At 57.4% G+C, this 17,566-nt stretch overlaps 2 protein-coding genes and 1 non-coding gene across 4 annotated transcripts in view; 2 read left to right on the top strand and 1 right to left on the bottom strand.

Moving 5' to 3' along the window:
• The first annotated feature begins 28 nt into the window (after positions 1 to 28).
• Positions 29 to 2,382, top strand: LOC117650855 (N-alpha-acetyltransferase 10). 2 transcript variants are annotated; one of them, XM_034394467.1, is made up of 3 exons: positions 29 to 174; positions 906 to 1,357; positions 1,449 to 2,382. In XM_034394467.1, the coding sequence occupies exons 2-3, from the start codon at positions 1,079 to 1,081 to the stop codon at positions 1,707 to 1,709; spliced, it is 540 nt and encodes a 179-aa protein (XP_034250358.1). In that variant the 5' UTR covers positions 29 to 174; positions 906 to 1,078; the 3' UTR covers positions 1,710 to 2,382. The 2 variants fall into 2 exon arrangements, with proteins under 2 accessions (XP_034250358.1, XP_034250359.1); XM_034394468.1 differs by having other exon boundaries at positions 168 to 285.
• LOC117650854 (breast cancer anti-estrogen resistance protein 1) overlaps positions 2,364 to 17,566 on the bottom strand; it is a 30,033-nt gene continuing 14,830 nt past the window's right edge. The window contains exons 2-6 of the mRNA XM_034394466.1: positions 7,630 to 7,947; positions 5,404 to 5,723; positions 4,324 to 5,289; positions 3,967 to 4,243; positions 2,364 to 3,884 (exon numbers count right to left, since the gene is read on the bottom strand). Of these exons, the coding sequence (XP_034250357.1) occupies positions 3,678 to 3,884; positions 3,967 to 4,243; positions 4,324 to 5,289; positions 5,404 to 5,723; positions 7,630 to 7,947 (2,088 nt within the window). The 3' untranslated portion in view covers positions 2,364 to 3,677. The remainder of the gene's footprint in view (positions 3,885 to 3,966; positions 4,244 to 4,323; positions 5,290 to 5,403; positions 5,724 to 7,629; positions 7,948 to 17,566) is intronic.
• On the top strand, positions 7,536 to 7,608 carry Trnak-uuu. Its single transcript has one exon. It is a non-coding gene; the product is annotated as a tRNA-Lys (tRNA).

Below are 17,566 nucleotides of genomic sequence, written 5' to 3'. Positions count from 1 at the left end.
CCCGGCACGCTAACTCCGACGCGAACCAAGATAAACTGGAAACTACTGTATATGAAAAATTTGTGAGTGGACTTCCCTAGCCTCCCTCAAGCCGTCACGTACTTGAATATGAACGTGGATATGAATCAGTCTCTCTTTGTGTCGCTTTACTACAGAACAGAAGACAGGTGAATGGTAAAGTATTTTTGTAGATTTGCTCATGAGTGTGCAAGATTTTTCAGAGTCTTTGTGAATTTATGTAATTCCATGAAATTTCGCCTTAAATTTAACTTTAAAAAGATACAGGTAGTTAAAGTAGATTTGTCTGGATGTCCCCAGTAGACTTTGTCTTACCTCGCAACGTGTGTGTCGTGAAAAATAAAACATACTAAAAGATTACATTGCCTATGATGAAGGAAATTGTGCTTGCCCTTTTTTCGCTGTTTTCATCACTCACCCTTGTATTGGCCTTGGTTGCATTAGGTAAGACAGTACGGATATCAGGAATTCACAACTCAGAAAAGCAAGCCTGAGCGGAAGCTATTAAAGTTAGGTTATGGTGCGCCGTGTGTGCTCTGTTTCATATGTTTATAAATCTTCATTTATTTTAATTAACTTTGATTTTTTATGAGTGCCTGTCTTTAGTTTGACCTTTAAAGTTTAGAATCAAGAGCTCTTTAAGTTTTACTGAACTGTTTTGTGCTAACTTCTTAATTTACCTTTGTTATGTCATTACAACAAAATTCTGTCTGCTCCATTCATTACATTGATTTGTTCTGCATGTACATTTTCACTGTTCTCTGCTCCATGAAAGGGATTTTATTTTCATATTTCACACAGTTTAATCACGTGTTCCCTGTTTTGTTTTATAAATTCTTTTTGAGGAATTATTCGTTTGTTTGGTAATGAATTTTGTTTCATTTCAGGTTGGTTCCTTGTATGGAAATTCTTCCTATCCCGCTTCCGCTTTGTCCGTGATCTGCTAGGAAGTCGATCCGAATCCAGGACTGTTGCTGAGCTCAAGACTGGTAGGTCGAGAGCCAAGAAGACAAGACGAGAATAACTTCACCTAGTCTGCAGTCTAAGCACATCTCTCAAGATGAATATCCGCTGTGCAAGACCTGAGGACCTTATGAATATGCAGCATTGTAATTTGTTATGCTTGCCAGAAAATTACCAAATGAAGTATTACTTTTACCATGGTTTATCTTGGCCTCAGTTAAGTTATGTTGCTGAAGATCAGAAAGGAGAGATTGTGGGTTACGTTTTAGCCAAAATGGAAGAGGACTCTGAAGACAACCCCCATGGCCATATTACATCTCTTGCTGTCAAGCGGTCTCACAGAAGGCTTGGACTTGCCCAGAAGCTTATGGACCAGGTAAATTTTCAACTTTCATTTATCTCAGGTAAAATGTTATTATTTCTCATTTGGGGTGTCTCTTAACAACCTTATCTTTTTCTTCCTTCAGGCCTCTTATGCTATGGTTGAATGTTTTAAAGCTAAATATGTATCGCTGCATGTGAGAATTTCAAACAGACCTGCTTTACATCTCTACACCAACACATTGAAGTTTGAAATTTCTGAAATTGAACCTAAGTACTATGCGGATGGAGAAGATGCCTATGCCATGAAGAGGGATCTATCATCATTTGCTGCACAAGTTTCTGAAGTGAAAGTCCCTTCCCCTGATAAAATACCCTGTATTAGTAAGCTAGAAATTGTAGACTGATTGTGAAGTGTTGTGATTGATATATATTGATGTGATGCTGCATCATTTCCTGCTTTATATTTCTGCACTAAATATCCAACATCATTTTAAATGAAGGCATTCACAGGGTACTGAGAACAAATTGTTGACTTCTCATCTATTGCCAAATCAACTTGACTTCCCCATTCATTAACTTACTTCCTGCTTTGAACCTGCTACTATGTCTCAAAGGCAACAACTTCCTCTGACTGAAAACATATTTTTTAGAAATTTTAAAGTAAATTATTTTTACTTTTGCTAAACTGTCATTATGTTTGCACTGTGTCTGGGTTTAGATTGTTCTGTGTGTTTAAAAATGCTGTAAATATTCTTTTTCTGAACGTAGTGGGAATTTGTCTCTAACTGCTTTGAATTTGTTTATTATATTGATAGACTATTAGATTATCTACCGGTATTCAGTTTGCAATTTTACATCTGTGCTGCATATAGGATGCCATTGAATCCAGGACATCTTCATCTCTCCTTGTTTTTGTGGATGTACCTGAGATGAGGCTGTGTCATCTTTGTGGGTCTCTTGGTCTTATTTGATGATTGAGTGTTTGGTATGGTTGAACGAGTTGACCTATCTCATAAAGTGATGTATTCTTCAAAAACTTTCTGTAAATATTGGCTGAGTAAATTTTCTGAGTATTTAGGCATTTTATTCTTTCTTCATAAGAGCACATCTCAAATTCTATACACAATATAAAACAAAGCAAGTAGTCATACCTTATCTTCTTCTTTTCAAAAAAGAAAAGATCTCTTTTAAATAATTGTGATATATACAATGATATGAGACTTAATTTTTTATCAATACTACTTCAGTTCTTTTCTGGTCACGGCCATGAACGCATGACTAAGGAAATTGTATTTGCAGAGGACGGGCATTTGCAAATGTGGAAGCCAGGAAAACTGCTTCAAGGCCTGTTAAAGCTTAGAATTGATCAAGGTACCACAAAGAAGCAAAATTTGATTGGTTAAATCTAAATCAGATTCTGTTTGAAACTGATATGGCACAACATTTTTTAAAAAGAGAGAACAGTAACACTGAATCCCTGGGTTCTTCAATCATTGTGAGATAGGAATAAAATTTCACATTCATGATAGAACTTCATTCAGCATAGCAAAACTAACAGTATTGTTGAACTTAAATTATCTATGACAGCTACAACATTACCATTTGGCCTCTCTCCAAATATACTGACTACTGACTATCACAACTGCTAGAGAGGATACAGGCTGAATCTAATATGGAGCTTAGGAAAGTTCTATCTCATTTCATGATACACCAGTTATCCACAAAATAAATAAAAATTATGGGTAGCGAAAATAAAACCCAAACATAATTAAAATGACAACAAATTATAAACAAAGTTACAAATTAATTGATAGTTTGTAGAAAGGCGTCAGTCAATTCTGATGCTCCGTGCAGACAGAGGCATTGTTTCTAGAGGCATTGTTAACCGTTCAAACTACTGTCAGAAAATTAATGACCTCTCATGTTGGTGAATTTTAACTTGCTTTCTCATGGTAAGCAGTCCGGCTTAGTGGCTCAGATTGTAACTGCTCTCTATTCAAGAACAGACTGACACTGACAGAGTGAACAATGATAAAGAAAACAGACATCACAAATAAAGTTGAATAAGAGATTGATGAAACAAAAATCAGCCTATGGATGGGTGAAATATTAAATTATTGAGCAAAGGCTTCAAATAAAAGTAAAAGCCTGCACTAAATTTATAACTACCTAAGATACTTGAGTAGTTAGATATACATTAAATAATGCTACAAATTATGTTTTCTCAAACAAGAAAACACTTTAAAAAATGACTAGCTGAACTGTTTAACAAAAACAGAAAATAGCACATTAAGTTAGGAGACCAAAATTCTGTCAAATCTCTGGAAACGAGTTCCAAAGACAAAGTTTCACCCCCCAAAATTATAAATTGACTAAAGCTGTTGCGATGCTTGCACCATGCTGAGCTTCAAGTCTCTCGCTAAATGTGAGATGTCTACAATTGAGTCAACCATTTCTTGAACAGCTGTTACACTGGGAAAATGAAGAGCTGCTTTCTTTGTTTTATGAACTGTTGAACCAAGAGCTTCTGACAAGGCATTTGTGCAGGTCAGAACTCTTGAACGCACCTCATTGCGTGTCTGTGGGCAAACAAATTGATAATTAGAATTAAAATCAGGCAAAGGATTGTTATAGAAATACGAAAACAAAACATCAACCCACCACGTTACGATGGACGGTGTCTCCAACTTGAACAAGCCAATGGGCCGACAAAACCACAAATTTGCTATGTGCTAGGAATACTTTGGGAGGTTGATTGTGTTCAACAGTTTGCAAGAATGCATCAATAGCATGAGTTAAGTGGGCCGAATGAGTCATAATTTGGCCAGCATAAAATGACAAGATTCGCCTATCATCTGCATCCAAGGTGTCTTCAGGTTCCACAGGAGCAGCAGCAGCCAAAGTTTCTGATTCTCTCACAAGACCATCAAACGATTTTCTGGAAATTAAAATTTTAATTAATGTTGGATGTTAGTTGACACAATTGGTTGATGGAGTCACAATCACAACCACACCAACCTTAGCTTATCAGGCAGGTCGTCCAGGATTTCGGCATTCTGCTTGGCGACAGACTCCTTGGACTCGAGATTAACGTAGTCGTAGTCCTCCAGCCACTCGCCGTTCCCACTGTGGGTGCTGCCGTTGGGCGAGGACGCCCTCTTGAACAGCAGCGTGGAGTTGCCCTGGATGGTGGAGGCGGCCTGCCGCACGTCCTCCGTCAGGGCCTGCGCGCACGCCACCAGCTGGTCCAGCGCGTCGGGCGACACCCTCCGGGCCGGCCCCGAGTCGTCCTCGTCCCGGCAGAGCGCCTCCAGCGACCAGTCCAGGGCGTCCAGCCTGGCGGTGGTGTCGTGCACGAGGCGGTCGGCGTCGCTCAGGGCCTTGATGAGGGGCCGCAGCTTGAGGACCAGCCCCTTGTCCGAGGCCTTGGCCGCGTTGCCCAGGGCGCCGTCGCCGAACTCTGTGAGGTCGTGCAGCGCGGTGCGGAGCCGCACCACGGCCAGCTTGATGTCCATGAGGCACGGCTCCAGCCTCTCGCGGTGTCGCCACTGCGGCCCCGCGAAGCCCAGCAGCCTGGACACGGCGGCCGTGGCCTCCCCCTGGAGGCGCGCCAGGCTCTCCAGCGCCGAGCCCAGCTCCAGAGGGAGCTCGCGGGGCGCGGGGGCGGGGACGACGGCGGCCTGGTGGGGCACGTTCCTCGAGGCCGCGGTGGCGAAGGCGGCGGCCGGCACGTCGTAGGTTTGGGACGGCATCCCCTGCGGCGTGCTGGCCCTGCTGGCCGTACTGGCCGCCAGGGCACGCCGCGGCACATCATACTCGTTGCCGCACGACGCCAAGCTGGACGCCACGCTGGACGCCACGCTGGACCGGTTGGAGTTGGGCGCCGAGTGCGCCGAGTGCCCGGAATGCATCGAGTCGGCCGTCAGCGAGCTGGCACTGCTGCTGGGCGTCAGCTGCCTCTGCTGCATCAGCAGCACCGCGCTCCTGGAACAAACACAGAAACAAAACGATAAGCCCGGTTACAACTGCAAGCAACAACAACCACCAGCAGGAGCGACGAGGCTAGGCGAGGCCGGCGAGGCCGGCGAGGCTACTCACAGCGGCGACCTGGTGCCGATGGGCCGCGGCACATCGTAGCTCTCCGACGACTCCCGCCTGAGCAGGGCCGGCCGCAGCGGGGCGGGCACCGGGGTGTCGTAGCACGCGGGCACGGGGGTGGACGTCGGCGTGGACGTCGGCGTGGGCACGGCCCGGGGCGGCACGTCGTACGAGTCCATGCTGGCCATGCTGCTGGGCGTCGAGTTCCGCGGCGTGGCGTACCGCCCCTGCAGCCCCTGCACCTGGTCCAGCAGGGGGGAGTGCCTGTTGGGCGGCATGTCGTACAGGAACACGTCGCCGAAGCGCTGCGGCGTCAGCACCTGCAACACCAAGAGGACCGTGATTGCGACACTGGACGAAGGACCGGCCAACCCCAAGGGCCCCGTCAGGCCGAGACGCGGCGCGCGTCAACGGCGCGGATCGGCAAGGCAAATTTGAAAGTCTAATCCACGCCACGTCTTGGGCAGTGCTCCAGGCACGCACCACACACTACTGCGGTGAGAGCGGGCGGAGCGGCCGTGCTGCCGAAGGGAAGAGAGTGGCCATGGAGTGGCAGCGCACAGCATGCACAGCAGTGCGAGCCCCGTCCGCCTGCCTGCCATTTTGTTCCCAGTACTCAGTACTCATGCCGCTCGGACCACAGGGAGGGCCAGGCCAGGCCAGCTGCCACGCGTAGCGAGCACTTGCAGCGCACGCAGCGAGAACGTCATGCTGCACACTGCGCCGCTGGTGTGTGGCACGATACGATGTGTGGCACGATACGATGTGTGGCACGATACGATGTGTGGCACGATACGATGTGTGGCACGATGCTGCTCTTTCTTGGAGCCGGGCCGCCGGGCCCTGCTGGCATACATACAAACCCACGCCACCCCGTGTGTGCTCACAATGCCCGTGCAGTCGGCGCGGCCGCGGGACTTCCCCGTACTGGCCTGACTGGCGAGTGGGAGGCAGGAGGGAGGGGAGGCCCCTCACGTCCGGAAATGCCGCGCTCGGGGGGGTGAACAGGAACAGGGCCATAGCCCGGCCCATGGCCCATGGCGGCAGGAGGGACACACGATGCTCGGCGCGGCGTGCGCGGGACTCGGCCAAGCCGCGGAGGGACAGCCAAAACCAGGAAGGAAAATAAAGAAGCGGCGACGGACGGACGAGGGACGGACGGGTCACGGCGTGGTCACGGCCGGACTGCCCCGGACTGCCGGACGGGGACTGCGGGACTGCCTCGCGCAATATATGGACTGATGGCACACCGCGGGCAGCGGGCACGCCGGGCCGGGGCAGCCTGTCTTGGCCAAGTCCAGCTCGGCTCGGCCTGCAGCCTGCACTGCAAGGGGCCGGCCGGTCCTGGCTCGGCCCAGCGTTCAGCGTTCTGGCCTGGCCGTCGTTGTGAGGGCTCTGTTCTTGCACGAGGACCTGGCCGGGGTATCTGCGCAGCCTTCGACGCTCCGTCTCTCTCGCACTCACGCGGCGCGCCAAGGGGTGCGAGAGAGACCGCGACAAAGCACCGCTCTGCCAGAGAGCTGTCCATGCCGGTCGTGGCTGGTCGTGGCGCAGGAAGCAGGGGGAAGCGCACACGCCGTCGTGACGTCGTGACTGCCAGCACGCCGATGCAGAGCAATGCAGAGCGGACCTTTGTCGCTCTGTCTCCCTCGCACTCATGGGGCGTCCCGCGACGGGACGGGAGCACCGTTCCGTTCGGGCCGTCCCACCGCGGCGCTCCGAAAGCCAAAGCCCAAAGCCCAAAAGCCCGATGGCATCGAACAGAACAGCCCTGGGTGATTGGAGATGGCAGGCTCGATTTGCGTCAGCCTGGCGTCGTCAGCCAAACCGCGTCGCGCCGCGCCGCCTGGTTCGGTCGTCGGGCCGTGTCGCAAGCCGTTTTCTCCAGGCCTTGCCCCGCCACCATGCCGCCGCCACACCCCACGGCGAGGCGACGCGACCAAGTCGACAAGACGAAGGCGGCACCAGTCGTGCGTGAAAAATCTGTATCGCGACAAAGTATTGACATCGACGCGCCAACGGCGATAGCGCGTCGGCCAAACCAAACGGAACACTTCGCGCCGCCGCTCCAACGCGGTGTCGCGCCTCCACGGCAGCGTGGCCCTTCAAGGCGGGCCACGGACCTTATCATTGCCCGGTTAGCTCAGTCGGTAGAGCGTGGGACTTTTAATCCTAAGGTCGAGGGTTCGAGCCCCTTACCGGGCGGCTCCTTTTTGCTTGACTTACCTTATTCGGCTGGACGTGCCAGGACCTCCTCTTGCCCTGCACGGGCTCTCTTGGCTCCGGCGTGGCCGTGGGGGTCCCGCTGGGCGGCGCGGGGGACGGCGACGCGGACGCCGCCGGCGAGCTGGTGTCGAAGACGCCGGCCAGCAGCCGCAGCCGGTTGCCGGGGCAGATGCCCTGGCGTCCGCGCATGGAGCACAGCCACCAGCCCTCCAGCCCCATGGTGTTCTGCTCCAGCACGGTGAGCACGTCGCCGCGCCGGAAGGCCAGCTCGTCGGGGCTCTCGGCCACGTTGTCGTACAGGGCCCGCGCCACGCATCGCTGCAACGGACAAGAAGAGCGTGGTCAGCTCGGCGCCTCTGCGCTACGCTACGCTGCTACTGCTACGCTGCACGCCAGCCAAGGCGCCATCAACCACAGCCTCCTCTCCTCTCCTCTCCTCCCGGTCAGTGCTCTCGCGCTCTCGCGGCACGGCGGGTCAAAGGAAAAGCAGGCCGTGTTGTGGCATTCAAGAAACATCATGCCATGCCACGGCCGCGCCAGGCGCCCCGTCGCCGATTAGCTGGGTACACTAGTGGGGACCGCGTCGACGGTATGCGGCACCGTGGCCACGGGCTGCACGGGCTGCACGGGCTGCACGCGGAGCAAGGCGGGGCCCGGGGGATTAGCGGCCCGGCCAGACGGAGTGGCGCGGCCGCCAGGGCCGCCAGGGCCGCCAGGGTGACGACGGCAGCGTTGGGGGCGGCGCGCGCCGCGGGGTGAAAGTGCAGCCCTGGCCGGGGCCGTCCGTTGACTGCGGGGCGCGTGCGCCTCTCGCCCTCTCTCTCACACAACACACACTAGCGGAGTGCTCAATAACCGACTCGTGCTCGGCGGCCACGGTGCGGCCACGGTGCGGGCACCCACGCGGCACTGCACTGCCGCCATGCATCGGTCCGGCCGGCCTGACTCCGTGGACGTGGACGCTCCGGCGCTTGAACGGCATGGACGGCACCCACGCCTTCAATTAGCCTGTGCGGGCCGCGGCGCTGCGTCTCGTCGCCCTGCCTCTGTCGCACTCACGGGCGTTGTGTTCCTCGGAGGTGCGAGGGAGACAAGCGACGAAACGACTCTGGCGCCGCGCCAGCGATTGCACGCTGCCAGTGCATCAACGGGGCCGCCGACAGCGCGGCGCGGCGGCGCGGCAGTGCTCGGCCTGCGTCCGCGGCCCGGAGGAACCCACTCTAGAGCTCAAAACTTGTCGAGAATTTTGGCCGCCTCCACCGGTCTTCTGGCCCACAGAGCAGCGGCGGCAGTGCACCGTACCCTACTTGCTCTCGACCCTCACGTAGGCAATGCCGCGCAAAGCCGCGCAGAGCCAGGCCAGCCAGGCCAGCCAGCGACCTGCGAGGCATCTGTCCAAACATGGAGAGAGATGGCCGGCCGAGTCGGGTCGACCGCGACGTGCAGGGCGGCCATCCATGCCATCCACAACGCAGCCACCGCCAAACTCGGAACGAGTAAAAGAAGAAAGAAGGTAGCGCGAGCGCCGTGCCTGGACTATACGAGAACGGCCGCTCGCTCTTCCTCTCTCTCTTGCTCCGCGAGGCACGTGGCCAGTGGCAGTTTCGCCACACGTCACTGTAGGCCCGACTTTGAGTGCTTAGCGCCGGCGCCTTAATCAAGCCTCGCACCCGGGCCAAGGCGACACCGAGTCCGAGGGCACTGCAGGGCACCGCAGGGCACTGCTCGACCCGGAGCCCCAGAGCAGCGCCGAACACCTCTCCGCGACTCGCTTGCGCATGGCGTGGCCAACGCCATCAATGACACCATCCTGGTCCGCGTCGTCGCCGGAGACACGCACGGGACGGGGCTGGTGCGGTGGTTGGTATCGGTACCGCTCAGATGCCCGAGCCCGAGCCTGAGCCATGTTTGGGGTGCCCGTTCCGGCCAGCCCGGCGCGGCCGAGGTACCGGACCGGCGGTACCGATCACAGTCGGAGCGAAGCCAAGCGAAGCCAACCAGTCGAGCCGACGCTCTCCGACAAGGAACCTGCAAGGAGCCCCGCCCGCCCCCCTGTGTTCCTGCGCGCATTCCCGCACATCTCCCTCGCCTCCGTGCAGGAATGCAGCCGGCAAGGACGCCGCGCGGCCGGCCGTCCGTCCGCGCGGTCGTTCGATTCGCCATCGGCCAAATCTTCCACGAAGCCGCAAGAACGCAAAAACGAACCGCGGCGGAGCGCGGCGCGCAGCGACATGGCCGCGCTCACGTCGAGCACGAGCCTCGTCTCGTCGAGCCCGCCTCGTCCCCGCCAGTGCCTTGGCCAGTGCCTTGGCCAGTGACGCCGCGTCCGAGCACTAATTGCATTGCAGTGCCTCGCCGACTTGCACCACCACGACCACATCGCCGTCCATCCACTGCAAGCGGGGCGGGGCGGGGCGGGGAACGCACAGTGGGCCGGAAGACCGGTGGAGGTGGCCAAAATTCTCGACCGTTTTGAGCTCTAGAGTAGCTAAACAGGACTCAAATCGAACGTGTGACCCCAGACCCCACCAATGGATTCCTCGTTCGAAGAGCAATCCATTGGTGGGGTCACGCGCTCCGTTCGAGTCCCGTTTAGGGGTCGTGCACATACCACGTGACCCATTTAGGGGGAGGGAGGGGTCGCGAAAAAGTCACGGCAAGTCACAAGGGGGGACGGGAGGTTGCCAAAAAGTCACGTGACATGAACTTTTCGGAACGAAACGGACTGCCCTGCACATTGTTTTTAAAATTAAAGATGATGACACTTCAATAAAAATTACAATTCTTACAGCACAAGCACACTCTTGCCGAGGATTGTGTTATTCACATTAAAAACCACTCAGTTCGCAGCTTGCAAAGAATTTTGCTTTCGTAATTTGGCGAAAAAAACTTCAAATAAGAGTTCACAATGCAAACACGTTCTTTTTACTAACAGGAGGTTTGCAAACAGCGAACAAATGATTGGTCATCCCGACGACAATCTTTCTATAACGAACAAGTTATCGCAAGGTTTTCAGTGAGCAAGCAAACAGCAGTAATTTATTATCACACTGACCACGCAACGCATGTTTTCGTACGCGGGCGCGCACAAATACCTAATAGACAGTTCATGTGAACCTTTCCAGTCCTGTTCAGCTGTGGTGAAGCTTTCTTGTTCACACTCGAATATTACGCAATCCAAGAAACAATGAAAAGACGACAATATTGGCAAAGCAGTCTTACTAAATCGCAATAACCAAATTCCCAAATTACCACGTGACTTTTGGGGGAGGGTGGAGGGTTCGGCGAAGGGTCACAGAGGGTCACAAGGGGGGAGGGAGGGGTCTAAAAGTGGCCTTTTTTGGGTCACGTGGTATGTGCATGATCCCTTAGCGACTCTGGAGCTCAAAACGCGTCTAGAATTTTTGCCGCCTCCACCAGCCCGGAGGGAGGGCAAGTCGCAAACGATTCGCAAGGCAGCCGCCACGCACTTTGCCGTGCACGCCGCACTCGCGTCGCGGTCGCCGTGCACTTCCACCACACCGGAACCCCCCGGCCCCGCTCGCTGTCCCGGTGAGTCAACAACGCGGAACTGGCGCATGACGTCCGGGGCGGGGCGGGGCGGGGCGGGGTGGCGGGGCGCCACGATAACCGAGCCGCCCTTTGACACGAGCGCGGCGGCGCGGCGGCGAGCCAAAGCCGCTCGATGACGGGTCACTAGATGACGGCGACGCGGGAGAAATTGACCGTTTCCGGTCCGAGGCCAAGTCGGCGCGTCGGCGCGGAGGTCCATCCGCCGACCGGCCGTAAATCTTAGCACCGAAACCAGCTGCGTTTCGCCGCTCCGCCTCTCTCTTTCGCACCTGCACGGAACACCACAAGGGAGGGTGCGTGAGAGAAAGGGTCGGTGGGCCGAAGCAGAGCGCGGTGACGCAAGCTGGTCGTCGCGATGGTGCGTTCGCGGTTCGCGCCCCCTTGACGGAGAGGCGCTTGGCGGCCGCGGAGCGCGTCGCGGAGCTACGCAGCCACGCAGCCTGGGCGGCACACTTGAAAGGCGGCGGCGAGCCCAGAAGCCGCGTGGCCCCGCAGCGTCCCGCAGCGTCCCGCAGCCAATTGCAACACCAAGCCGTTTATCTGAATGCTCCTTCGCCTCGCAGTGCTTCGCCACTCGCCACGCACTGCCACTTCCTTCCCCCTTTTCCGATGCGCAGAGCCAGCCGAGCCAGCGCCTCTGGCGGGCGACGCGCCGCGACGCGCCGGGCGTGTTCCTGCAGCTCTACGCGGACTTCCCCGTATCATCGTGACGTCGTGACCCGGCGGCACGGAGCATCCTCTCCAGACAGCCGCGCTGTACTGTACATACGGCGGCAGTGACGTCATCCTCCAGCACGCGCGCTTTCGTACGGCGGCGTGAGTCACCGCGTCACAAGCTCACTCATTCATTCATTCATTCAAGAGGAATCGGTGGGCGAGGCCGGCGAGGCCCCGTGGTGCGGCCTTTGCTATCAAGCCTCCGCGTCGACGGACAGGCGGCCGAGGCCAAGCCAGAGAAGCCAGGCCGAGAGGCCGGGCCTCGCGTGGTGCGTGGCGATGCGTGGCGCGGGCCGCGGGCCGCCGTGTGGGGCCCAGCCCGGCCCAGAAGACTGATTCCAAGATGAGTCGCTTTCGTCGCTCTGTCTCTCTCGCACTCATAGCGCGTCCCCCCTTTAGGTGGGACGAAAGCAACTCTCGGAATCAGTCTGCAGGCACGGCCTCGCAAAGGGTTCTCTCATTAGCGTACAAAGGCCAGGCCGGGTTTGAAAACCAAAACGCGTGTGGCTTCTCCGCCGACGGCATGCTTCAACTTCGGCGTCCCTCTCCGCACCGGTCTTCCGCCGAAACGCCGACCCGACGCCCGCTGAGGCTGTGGCCGAGCCGAGGCGCACAAAGACCCTCTCGGGCCTTCCCTTCCCTGCCGCGGCGGCCCTCCGACGTTCGGCCCGCATCGCTCTGTCTTCGTCGCACTCATGGAGCGCCCCGTAGAGACAGAGACGAGACGATCCTTCAGGCTGGCATTGCCTGGCATTCGAGCGAAACGCGACGCAACGCCACGGCACGGCGGTCTTTGAAACCCGAGCGGCCTTTCCCCCGGCCGCCCCCGGGCCTGGACCTGGCGCTGCCGATGCGGCCGATGCGCCCCAAAGACAACACTTTGGGGCGGGGGCGAGAAGGAGGGGGCGTCAAGCTGCAGACTGTCGCTCTGTCTCTCTCGCACTCGTGGGGCCGGGCGTTCCCCGGAGGTGCGAGCGAGACAAAACGAACGACTCTCGGAATCAGTCTGCGGTCAAGAGGGACGGTTCGGCCGGCACCGCGTCGCGTTTCGCGTCTTAGACCTCAAAACCCAACACCGCCCGTCCGCCAGCCAGCGAGGGCGCCCCTTTTACCCAGCCCAGCACCGCAGCCATTCTGAAGAGTGGTTCGTTGCTCTGTCTCTGTCGCACTAAAAGGCGTCCCATAGGGGTGCGAGAGGGACAGAACGACAAAACGGCTCTCGTAAATCCTGAACCGCCCGAAGCAACCTCGACTCACTCGATGGCGCCGGGGCCGACCAGATCGATAAAACGACTTTGCCCCTTTCCTCGGAATCAAATAATCTAATCGCCTATCGAGAGCTCGAGAGTCCCCGCCCCGCCGGTCCCCGCCGCGACCCAAACACAAATAAGGAGCAAGGACTGCGGCGTACTGTACGAGGCGGCCACGTCGGTCACAACACTGCCGTGACACCGTGACTGCCGCGTGACGGGGCGACGGGGCGTGGGGCGTGCGGCGGGGCACTGCAGGCGTCGGGTCAACTCGATGGGATGACTCAGGGCCGCGGGCAGGCGCGGGCGTACCGCAACTGCAGACCGATTCCGAGAGCCGTGTTCGTCGCGCTGTCTCTCTCGCACCTATACGGGACGCCCCATGAGTGCGAGAGAGACAGGGCGACGAAAACGACTCTCGGAATCGGTCTCGGAATCGGTCCGCTGTGCCTGTGTCACGTCACCCGACTTGGCCGCGGTGAGCCCTTAGGGTGAGCCATCGCCAGCGGCCTGCACCGCCCTGCTGCACCTTGACGTGCTCGTCGCCGCGGCGGCCCTGGGCGGCCCTGGGCGGCCGCGGACCCAGAGCGCCCTGCCCACACGGCCCTGACATTGAACTCGACGCACGGACTGCGCGGCTTGAACACTGAGCACGGCATGGCGAGGCTCACCCAGCCCACGGGGAGGCGCACGTCGGCGAAGGCCGAGCAGCAAGGCGCCCGGTGGCGGTGGTGGGACAGGACGGCGGCCGACATGGCGGCGGCGACGACGACGGCGACGTCGCGGCGGTCGCGGCGCGTACGAGTGCAGTGCCAGCACCTCTCACGGACGCGGACGGGCTAATCGGCGGTCGCGACCAGACTCGCGCAGAGACTCGCGGCGACAACGGCAACGACACGTATCGCCGCCACTGCAACGTCACGGCTGTCATGGCTGTCACGGCGGCGCGCGGGCGGACGGGCGGCCCAGCCGGTGCGGCCATGCCGGCCATGCCCTCGGCGGCTGGGCTGGCTGGGCGGCGCCGCGGTCCTGCCGGCAGACACGTCCTGCTGCAGCCTCACAGCCGCACACTGCGACGCGCGGCGCCGAGGCCTCCACGAACCACCGCACCGCCACGAACGGCTGTCTCCCTCGCACTCCTGTGGGACGCCACGTGGGTGCGACAGAGACAGAGCGCGGCACTCTCGGGCGGGATCGGCCTGCTGCTGCTGCTGGCGCCCCAGAGGCCCAATTAGCGGTTTGCACGGCGTATCTTATCGGGGCGGGGCGGGGCGGGGCGGGCTGGACGCACCGCACCCCACCCCCTGACACGGACAACGGGAACGGGGCCACCGCCACAGAGGCGGATCCAGTGCCTCCTTGAGGGAAGGTCAAAAGAATTTTTGCATGTTGCTTTTTGCGGCTCTTTGCTTGCCTTTCAGGCGGTTATCTATCTAGGTGCCAAGGGACGTCCATTGTCCTTTTGCCCCTCCCCCGTCCCATTTTCCCCGGGATTCGCAACTGCCACGCGCTCGGACCACTCAACCAGGCAGGCACACCTCACGCGTCAGAACCAAAATAACAACAGCCAGCGAGTTTCAAGATTCGAGCGTTCGCGCCGCCGCATTGCCGCCGCCACACCGCCGCAGTTGGCGTTTGATTTACAGCGGCGAGGAGAGCGCAGTGGAGTGCAGTGGAGTGCACGGTGCGGCAAGCGGCCCCCAAAGTGGCCGAGCGGCCAGGCTCGGACTGGCCCCCAAAAGGCCCCAGCGGATAAGACCGCAAAAGGCCCCCGATCATCATTATGTTTTTACCCTTCATGACCAACTTTGTGAGGCTACCGCTCTCAAACTAAATGCGGTCAATAGCCTTCCCGATACAGGGCATGAAAGAGAGGGTCTGAAGAACACTAGGGCGTCGAGGGAAGCCTTTTACGGCAACTAGATTGGACACAGTGGCCGCCCAAAGTCAGCAAAATCAGCAAATTTCCGAAATTCGACCACTTTTTGACCAACTTGGTCGGAAAATCGTTGCGGTCAAAGCCAAAATCGTTGTGGTCAACGTCTTCCCGATACAGGGCATGAAAGAGTAGGGTCTTAAGAATACTAGGACGTCGAGGGAGGCCTTTTACGGCGACTAGATTGGACACAGTGGCCGCCCAAAGTCAGCAAAATCAGCAAATTTCCGAGATTCGACCACTTTTAGACCAACTTGGTCGGAAAATCGTTGCGGTCAAAGCCAAAATCGTTGTGGTCAACGTCTTCCCGATACAGGGCATGAAAGAGTAGGGCCTTAAGAATACTAGGACGTCGAGGGAGGCCTTTTACGGCAACTAGATTGGACACAGTGGCCGCCCAAAGTCAGCAACATCAACAAATTCCCGAGATTCGACCACTTTTTGACCAACTTGGTTGGAAAATCACTGCGGTCAAAGCCAAAATCGTTGTGGTCAACGTCTTCCCGATACAGGGCATGAAAGAGTAGGGCCTAAAGAATACTAGGGCGTCGAGGTAGGCCGTTGGCCGCAACTAGATCGGGCGCAGTGGCCGCCCAAAATCAGCGAAAACGGCTACTTTCGGAGATATTCAATCACTCTTTGACCAACTTTGTGACGTTACTGGTCCCAAACCCGAAGGCCCCGGCAGATTTTTCTGCCCGTCTGCCCTGGCCAGTCCGAGCCTCGGCCAAGCGGCCAAGCGGCGGGTCGAACAAACACGGCAACACGCGTCCCTGCAGGCACGCTGGCACCCTGGCACCGCACTGCAGTGCACTGACCGTCGCCGTACTGTAGTAGTAAATTCCAACGATGGAGACGAAGAGGGCAAAGAAGGCACCGCCCCTCCCTGCAGGCGGCCCCCCGGCCCTGGACACCGCGAGTATTTCGACGCCGCGCTCGGTTTGACTTTTTAGGCTTTTTAGAGGCAGTGACGCTCCTCCATTATCATACAAAATGGCCTCTCATGACTTGACTTTTCTAAGAAACAAACCGTTTCCGCCGTCAGCCGTCATCCCCCTAGCCCTCTGTCCAACGCAACACGAGGACACTTTGGTTTTTTGCATCGCGAACTCTCTCTGCCTCTTTTTTATGCGCCCTCAGTTCCTTTTCTTCGTTTCGGGCGGCGGGCGCTATGCGTCCACAAACTCACAAACGAGCAAGAGGAATGAGCCGACCCCTCAAAGCCCCCCCCCCCCCCAGAAAGTGCCGGAAAGCCGAAAGCCGCGTCGAGTAATAAAGTCTCCAACGGCCGATTTTATTTATGTTTGCCTTCGGTCCTAGGACAACTACAACCGGGGGCACTGACTCCAACCAAACTCCTGCCGCGGCGCGTCCGATCGTTTCGGCTAGCGCTCTCCCTGTCTCTGTCTCGCCCTACAGGTCACCCCATGAGTGCGACAAAGACAGAGCGAGGCAACCAACCGTCGAGTTTCTCGTTGAGGGTCCATTTCGGCCGGCACCGGGCGTCGAACCGGCGAACTAGAGAACCGAGGACAGGACAGGCAAGTGCCCTTCCGCCCAGCCTTCCAGCCCTCCAGCAGCCTTCCAGTGTCCGCGCGTGGCAGAACTGGCGGGCCAGTGCCGGCCAGTGCCACGGAATGCCATTCACACGCCTAACCTCGCCACACTCGGCCAGAGAGGCACGCCGGGCACGCTGTGGGCATGCAGCCCTGCAGGCCCTGCATGCTACACTGCATGCCTACATGGCGTAATCCGATTGGGCCGACGCCTTGCGCGCCTTGCGCTGCGACACGACCACGGACACGACGCACTTCGCCTCAACAGGTGCCTGGGTCTTGAGGGCCGCAGGGCCGCGCCCCTCGGCCGTTTCTTTCCCCGCCAAGTGTTTGCTTTGGCTTCAGCCGGTTGGGGGGCCCAACTCGACGAAGGCTGTCGTCACACGAGGAAGGGACACAGGGCAAGCAGACCGGCGTAAAAATATGAAAATGCCGGCTCCTTTTCCAGTTTCACGCCGGGCCGCGCCGCTCTGGTGCTTTGCGGTGCTTTGCAGTGCTTTGCCGCTTTCCCCGCCCGCGCCATGCACGGCCCCTCTTTTTGCAGCGGCGCAACACATGGCCACAGTGCGGAGTGCGTGTGAGACGAAACGCCAGCCCCGCCGCACTCTAAGCGACACTCCCTCGGCTATCCTAGCACGAGTTGACCGAAAACCACCGAAAACCTGGCAGGTGATTGCCGAGCTGATCCTCATCCCCAGAGTGATGGCCATGGCCACGGCCCCCGTTGCCGCTCCCTTCCCGGCTCCGACGCGACCCTCATGGCCATGGCCCTCATGGCACGAACGGGGCATTTACATTCCACGTCCCCCGGCACCTCATTCTCTACACACACATACACGCACACACCAGCATGCGCACGCCGTTGTTCCCTCAGCACCAACAAATTGAGCATCGTCCATACTCAT

Source organism: Thrips palmi, unplaced genomic scaffold (genome assembly GCF_012932325.1).
Source record: "Thrips palmi isolate BJ-2018 unplaced genomic scaffold, TpBJ-2018v1 HiC_scaffold_5, whole genome shotgun sequence".
Classification (NCBI taxonomy): Eukaryota; Metazoa; Arthropoda; class Insecta; order Thysanoptera; family Thripidae; genus Thrips; species Thrips palmi.
The sequence above is the reverse complement of the archived record's forward strand: the minus strand, read 5'-3'. Positions and strand labels throughout refer to the sequence as shown.